The sequence below is a fragment of the Carcharodon carcharias genome, assembly GCF_017639515.1.
Source record: "Carcharodon carcharias isolate sCarCar2 chromosome 29 unlocalized genomic scaffold, sCarCar2.pri SUPER_29_unloc_19, whole genome shotgun sequence".
Classification (NCBI taxonomy): domain Eukaryota; kingdom Metazoa; phylum Chordata; class Chondrichthyes; order Lamniformes; family Lamnidae; genus Carcharodon; species Carcharodon carcharias.
In genome coordinates this window covers 80,001-87,735 of record NW_024470664.1, presented here as the reverse complement: position 1 = coordinate 87,735, position 7,735 = coordinate 80,001, and the positions used below count along the sequence as shown (strand labels likewise).

Here is a 7,735-nt window from a genome sequence, read left to right as displayed (position 1 = left end):
CCCAGCCCCCCTGGTCCATGTTGGAGCCCCCACACCTTCATTTGATCAGCCCGCATTCCCCCCAACCCCCAGCCCATGCTCCTCCCACCCACGGCCCGCGTCCTGATCACCTTCAGCCTGCATTTGATCTGCCTCAGCCGACGATCAATCCACTCCGGTCTGCGTTCAATCCGCTCCGGTCTGCGTTCAATCCGCTCCGGTCTGCGTTCAATCCGCTCCGGTCTGCGTTCAATCCGCTCCAGTCTGCGTTCAATCCGCTCCGGTCTGCGTTCAATCCCCTCCGGTCTGCGTTCAATCCGCTCCGGTCTGCGTTCAATCCGCTCCGGTCTGCGTTCAATCCGCTCCAGTCTGCGTTCAATCCGCTCCGGTCTGCGTTCAATCCCCTCCGGTCTGCGTTCAATCCCACCCCTCCCCCCCCCGGTCTGTGTTCAAACCCCCCGGTCTGCGTTCAATCCGCTCCGGTCTGCGTTCAATCCGCTCCGGTCTGCGTTCAATCTGCTCCGGTCTGCGTTCAATCCGCTCCGGTCTGCGTTCAATCTGCACCGGTCTGCGTTCAATCCGCTCCGGTCTATGTTCAATCCCCTCCGGTCTGCGTTCAATCCGCACCGGTCTGCATTCAATCCGCTCCGGTCTGCGTTCAATCCGTTCTGGTCTGCATTCAATCCCTTCCAGTCTGCATTCAATCCCCTTCGGTCTGCGTTCAATCCCCTCCAGTCTGCGTTCAATCCGCTCTGGTCTGCGTTCAATCCCCCCCGGTCTGCCTTCAATTCCTCCCCCCCCCCCCGCCCGGTCTGTGTTCAATCCGCTCCGGTCTGCGTTCAATCCCACCTCCCCTGGTCTGCATTCAATACCCCCGGTCTGCGTTCAATCCACTCCGGTCTGCGTTCAATCCGCTCCGGTCTGCATTTAATCCCACCGGCCCACATTCAAGCCGAGGACAGTGTTTAAGCTTTGACCCCCCCGCCACCACCCCCCCACATTTCCATGTTAGAAACCTTGGACGTGTTTATGACTCCCCACCACCCCTCATTCCTCCCCCTCCCCCACTGACCCCCATTAACCTGGGGTCCCCCCGAGACCCACATCAACGAGCACAGGCCCCACATCAAGCAGCGGCTCCACACCCTCCGGCCAAGCTGATCGAACACGGACCTTGCGCCGGTTCAACATGGCCTCGCATTCCTGTGGAGTGTGAAGATTCCAACAAATCCCCTCACTCGAGGGGGAGAGTCTGAGTGAGATTCACAGGATCTGGAGGCTGCTTCCCCTCTCCTTCCACTGGCCCAACCTAGGAAAGGTCTCTCCATCCAACTCCAGAGTGAGAGAGAAGAGACAAAGATAGAGAGACAGAGAGAGGGAGGAATGGAAGGAGAGTGACAGAGAAAGGCAGGGAGGGAGAGAGAGAGATAAAGGCAGATAGAGATAGGGAAAGAGAAATGAAGAAACAGGTGGAGAGGCAGAGGGAGAGAGAGAGATAGAGACATGGAGATAGAGGTGGAGAGACAGGGAGAGAAGGACGCAGAGAGAGATAGAGACAGATGGAGAGAGAGAAACAAATGGAGAGACAGACAGATGGAGACAGAAGGATAGAGAGATAGAGGGAAAGAGAGAGACTGATGGAGAGAGAGAGAAAGAGAGGAGAGAAAGACAGAGACAGGGGGAGAGAGAGATAGGGAACAGAGGGTAAGAGAGATAGAGACATGGAGAGGGAGATACAGAGGGATAGACAGAGAAAGATAGAGAGAGACAGATGGAGAGAGAGAGGGAGATGAAGAGAGACAGAGGGAGAGAAAGACAGAGGGAGAGAGAGAGACACAGAGGGAGAGGGAGAGAGACAGGGAGGGAGAGGTGCTCATGGAGGAAAAGTATTGAATTGAGAAGCTCGTTCCCTGAGTTGTTTGGGGTTCCTCTGCCCAGTTTTCAGCTGCTAAAACTCTTTGTTGTGTGTGTGTGTGTGTGTGCAATGTTGTAATGTCATCCTTCCCACTTGTGCTTGCACTGTCCAAAATTCCTGTCATCAAAACGGAAACCTCAGTGTAACCTTCGATAACAAAATAAAACGGACAATTTAATACAACCAAACTCTGCCTCTCACGCCTGCTTTTTATTCTCAGTCTGTGCGTCACTCCAAACCGAGGGTCAGTCATTAACTCGGGTTCAACATCAACCTCTCTAGTTACCTCCAGGATGGTTCCTCTCGCCGTTAAACTTCTGCTGAATATCTCAGTCACCATTGGAAACAAAGCACCCGACGTTGGGAAGGGGGTGGGGGACAAGTCCCTGTCCTCAACCTGTGCTGCCCTTAGAGAGTGACCAGGGGGTGAGGGATTGGGATGAGGAACTCTCCAGCAGAATCGGAGCTGCTAATGGCTGCATGTTGGTCTTGGCTGCCATGGAGTGTTGGCTGGACACACCCGGGAATGGAGAACCTGCCCATAGTCAGTATTTGAGCGTTCGGATCAGGATCTAAATGGGAGCAGGACCGCTGGTAGGAGAGGAGAGGGCAGCGATCACAGGTCAGGTTCAGACTGCCTGCAGCCTGGGTCCACATGGGATGTTCTTTAGAGTCAACTCTCTCTCTCTCTACCCCTTCAGAGAGTCCTCCCTCTGAGCGACACCAACACCTCAAACCAGGACACTGAGGCTTCGCCAGCACAGCACAGCACAGCTCCTCGTCACTGAGTGAGCGGCATGTGGGAATGTGCTGTCAACGTGGGACAGAGAAGCACAGGAGAAGGGAGAGGCCGACAGCCAGAGAGGGGGAGCGGCAAAGCAATCAGGGAAACAGCACGGGGTTAGATACAGAGTAAATCTTCCTGTACACTGTCCCCATCAAACACTCCCAGGACAGGTACAGCACAGGGTTAGATACAGAGTAAATCTCCCTTTACACTGTCCCCATCAAACACTCCCAGGGCAGATACAGCACAGGGTTAGATACAGAGTAAATCTCCCTCTACACTGTCCCCATCAAACACTCCCAGGGCAGATACAGCACAGGGTTAGATACAGAGTAAATCTCCCTCTACACTGTCCCCATCAAACACTCCCAGGACAGGTACAGCACGGGGTTAGATACAGAGTAAATCTCCCTCTACACTGTCCCCATCAAACACTCCCAAGTCAGCTATAGCACGGGGTTCGATACAGAGTAAAGCTCCCTGTACACTGTCCCCATCAAACACTCCCAGGACAGGTACAGCACGGGGTTAGATACAGAGTAAAGCTCCCTCTACACTGTCCCCATCAAATGTTCCCAGGACAGGTACAGCACGGGGTTCGATATAGAATAAAGCTCCCTCTACACTGTCCCCATCAAACACTCCCAGGACAGGTACAGCACGGGGTTCGATATAGAATAAAGCCATCTCTACACTGTCCCCATCAACCACTCCCAGGACAGGTACAGCACGGGGTTAGATACAGAGTAAAGCTCCGTCTACACTGTCCCCTGCAAATACTCCCAGGACAGGTAGAGCACTGGGTAAGATACAGAGTAAAGCTTCCGCTACACAGTCTCCATCAAACACTCCCAGGACAGGTACAGCACGGAGTTAGATACAGTGTAAAGCTCCGTCTACACTGTCCCCATCAAACACTCCCAGGACAGGTACAGCACGGGGTTAGATACAGAGTAAATCGCCCTCTACACTGTCTCCATCAAACACTCCCAGGACAGGTACAGCACGGGGTTCGATATAGAATAAAGCTCCCTCTAAACTGTCCCCATCAAACACTCCCAGGACAGGTAAATCAAAGGGTTAGATACAGAGTAAATCTCCCTCTACTCTGTCCCCATCAAACACTCCCAGGACAGGTACAGCACGGGGTTAGATACAGAGTAAAGCTCCCTCTACACCATCCACATCAAACACTCCCAGGACAGGTACAGCACGGGGTTGGATACAGAGTAAATCTCCCTCTACACTGTCCCCATCAAACACTCCCAGGACAGGTAAAGCACGGGGTTAGATACAGAGTAAATCTCCATCTACACTGTCCTCATCAAATATTCCCAGGACAGGTACAGCACGGGGTTAGATATAGAATAAAGCCATCTCTACACTGTCCCCATCAAACACTCCCAGGATAGGTAAAGCACAGGGTTAGATACAGAGTAAATGTCCCTCTACACTGTCCCCATCAAACATTCCCAGGACATGTACAGCACGGGGTTAGATACAGAGTAAATCTCCTTCTACACTGTCTTCTTCAAACACTCCCAGGTCAGCTACAGCACGGGGTTGGATACAGAGCAAAGCTCCCTCTACACTGTCCCAATCAAACACTCCCAGGACAGGTACAGCACGGGGTTAGATACAGAGTAAAGCTCCCTCTACACTGTCTCCATCAAACATTCCCAGGACAGGTACAGCACGGGGTTGGATACAGAGTAAATCTCCCTCTACACTGTCCCCATCAAACACTCCCAGGACAGGTGCAGAACGGGGTTAGATAGAGGTTAAATCTCCCTCTACACTGTCCCCATAACACACTCCCAGGACAGGTGCAGAACGGGGTTAGATAGAGGTTAAATCTCCCTCTACACTGTCCCCATCAAACACTCCCAGGACAGGTACAGCACGGGGGTAGATACAGAGTAAAGCTCCCTCTTTACTGTCCCCATCAAACACTCCCAGGACAGGTACAGCACGGGGTTAGATACAGAGTAAAGCTCCCTCTACACTGTCCCCATCAAACACTCCCAGGACAGGTACAGCACGGGGTTAGATACAGAGTAAATCTCCCTCTACAATGTCCCCATCAAACACACTCAGCACAGGTACAGCACGGGGTTAGATACAGAGTAAAGCTCCCTCTACACTGTCCCCATCAAACACTCTCAGGACAGGTACAGCACGGGGTTAGATACAGAGTAAAGCTCCCTCTACACTGTCCCCATCAAACACTCCCAGGACAGGTACAGCACGGGGTTAGATACAGAGTAAAGCTCCATCTACACTGTCCTCATCAAACACTCCCAGGACAGGTACAGCACGGGGTTAGATACAGAGTAAATCTCCCTCTAAACTGTCCCCATCAACCACTCCCAGGACAGGTACAGCACGGGGTTAGATACAGAGTAAAGCTCCCTCTACACTGTCCCCATCAAACACTCCCAGGACAGGTACAGCACGGGGTTAGATACAGAGTAAAGCTCCCTCTACACTGTCCCCATCAAACACTCCCAGGACAGGTAAACCACAGGGTTAGATACAGAGGAAAACTCCCTCTACACTGTCCCCATCAAACATTCACAGGACATGCTCAGCACGGGGTTAAATAAAGAATAAAGCTCCCACTAAACTGTCCCCATCAATCACTCCCATGACTGGTACAGAACGAGCTTAGATACACAGTAAACATCCCTCTACACTGTCCCCATCAAACACTCGCAGGTCAGGTACAGCACAAGGCTAGATACAGAGTAAAGTTCCCTCTACACTGTCCCCATCAAACACTCCCAGGACAGGTGCAGAACAGGGTTAGATACAGGATAAATCTCCCTCTACACAGTCCTCATCAAACCCTCCTAGGGCAGTTACAGCACGGGGTTAGATAGAGAGTAAAGCTACCTCTACAAGGACCCATCAAACACTCCCAGGACAGGTACAGCACGGGGCTAGATACAGAGTAAAGCTCCCTCTACATTGTCCCCATCAAACACTCCCAGGACTGGTAGATCCTGGGGTTATATGCAGAGTAAAACTCCCTCTACGGTGACACCATCAAACACTCCCAGGACAGATACAGCACGGGGTTAGATACCGAGTAACTCCCGCTTAAAAATATGCCTATCATACACTCACAGGGCAGGTACAGCACAGGGTTTGATACAGAGCAAATGTCCCTCTACACTGTCCACATCAAACACTCCCAGGGCAGGTACAGCACGGGGTTAGATACAGAGTAAAGCTCCCTCTACACTGTCCCCATCAAACACTCCCAGGACAGGTACAGCACGGGGTTACATACGGAGTAAATCTCCCTCTACACTGTCCCCATCAAACACTCCCAGGACAGGTACAGCACGGGGTTAGATACAGAGTAAAGCTCCCTCTACACTGTCCCCATCAAACACTCCCAGGACTGGTACAGCACGGGGTTAGATACAGAGTAAATCTCCCTCTACACTGTCCCCATCAAACACTCCCAGGACAGGTACAGCACGGGGTTAGATACAGAGTAAATCTCCCTCTACACTGTCCCCATCAAACACTCCTCGGACTGGTAGATCCTGGGGTTATATGCAGAGTAAATCTCCCTCTACGGTGACACCATCAAACACTCCCAGGACAGGTACAGCACGGGGTTAGATACGGAGTAAAGCTACCTCTACACCGTCCCCATCAAACACTCCCAGGACAGGTACAGCACGGGGTTAGATACGGAGTAAAGCTCCCTCTACACTGTCCCCATCAAACACTCCCAGGACAGGTACAGCACGGGGTTAGATACGGAGTAAAGCTCCCTCTACACTGTCCCCATCAAACACTCCCAGGACAGGTAAAGCACGGGGTTAGATACAGAGTAAAACTCCCTCTACACCGTCCCCATCAAACACTCCCAGGACAGGTAAAGCACGGGGTTAGATACAGAGTAAATCTCCCTCTAAACTGTCCCCATCAAACACTCCCAGGACAGGTACAGCATGGGGTTAGATACAGAGTAAAGCTCCCTCTACCCTGTCCCCCTCAAACACTCCCAGGTCAGGTACAGCACAGGGTTAGATAGAGAATAAAGCACCCTCTAACTGTTCCAGTTGGGTTTGCTTTGGGAGTGTTGTCTTGGGTCAATCCTTGCCCACTCTCTTATTTAGTGAACTGGTCATATTGTTGCTTTTGGGAATCCAGAATGAAGAATGTTATACAGAGATGTTTGGGGGCGGTGGATTGATGATGAAGCCCAAGCCTGCTCTGTTTGTTTGTGTATGTGTGTGTGTGTGTGAGAGAGTGTGTGTGAGTCTCTGTACGTGCGTGTGATTGAATGAGTGAGAGATTGAGACTGTATGTGATTGTGTGTGTGTGTATGTGTGTGAGTCTCTGTACGTGTATGTGAGTGAATGAGTGAGAGATTGAGACTGTATGTGATTGTGTGTGTGTGTGTGTGTGTAGGAGTCTCTGTACGTGTGTGAGAGTGAATGAGTGGGAGATTGAGACTGTGTGTGATTGTGTGTGTGTGTATGTTTATGTGTATGTGTGTGTGAGAATATTTATGTGTGCATGTATGTGTGTTTATGTGTGAGTGCATGTGTATATGTCTGTGTGTGTAGATGTGTGTGTATGTATAAGTGTGTGTGTGTGTAGATGTGTGTGTTTCTGTATGTGTTTGATTGTGTATATTTGTGAGTGTGGATGTGTTATATATGTGTATTTGTGTATATGGGTGTGTTTGAGTGAGAGTATGAGGGCATGAGTGTGTGACTGTGTATATACATGTGTGTGTGTTTATATGTGTGTGTTGAGTGTGTAAATATGTGTTGAGTGTACGTATTTGTTTGTATATGTGCATGTATCAGTGTAGATATATGTATGTTTGTGTGCACATATATATATGTGTCTGTGGGTGTATGTTTGTGCGAGTGTGTGTATGTGTCTGAGTGTATCTGCGTGTATGTGCGCATGTGTGTATACATGTGTGTGTGTGCATGTGTATGTGTGAATTGTGTGCATATATGTGTGTGTGGTGTATATATGTGAGCATGTGTATATGTGCAAGTTATGTATGTGTGCGT

The 7,735-nt window shown here is 50.7% G+C and overlaps 1 protein-coding gene across 1 annotated transcript; it reads left to right on the top strand.

The window, feature by feature from the left end:
* Nucleotides 1-1,425, top strand: LOC121274014 (pollen-specific leucine-rich repeat extensin-like protein 3). The gene is made up of 2 exons (XM_041181143.1): nucleotides 1-278; nucleotides 384-1,425. The coding sequence occupies exons 1-2, from the start codon at nucleotides 18-20 to the stop codon at nucleotides 1,233-1,235; spliced, it is 1,113 nt and encodes a 370-aa protein (XP_041037077.1). The 5' UTR covers nucleotides 1-17; the 3' UTR covers nucleotides 1,236-1,425.
* Nucleotides 1,426-7,735: the final 6,310 nt, after the last annotated feature.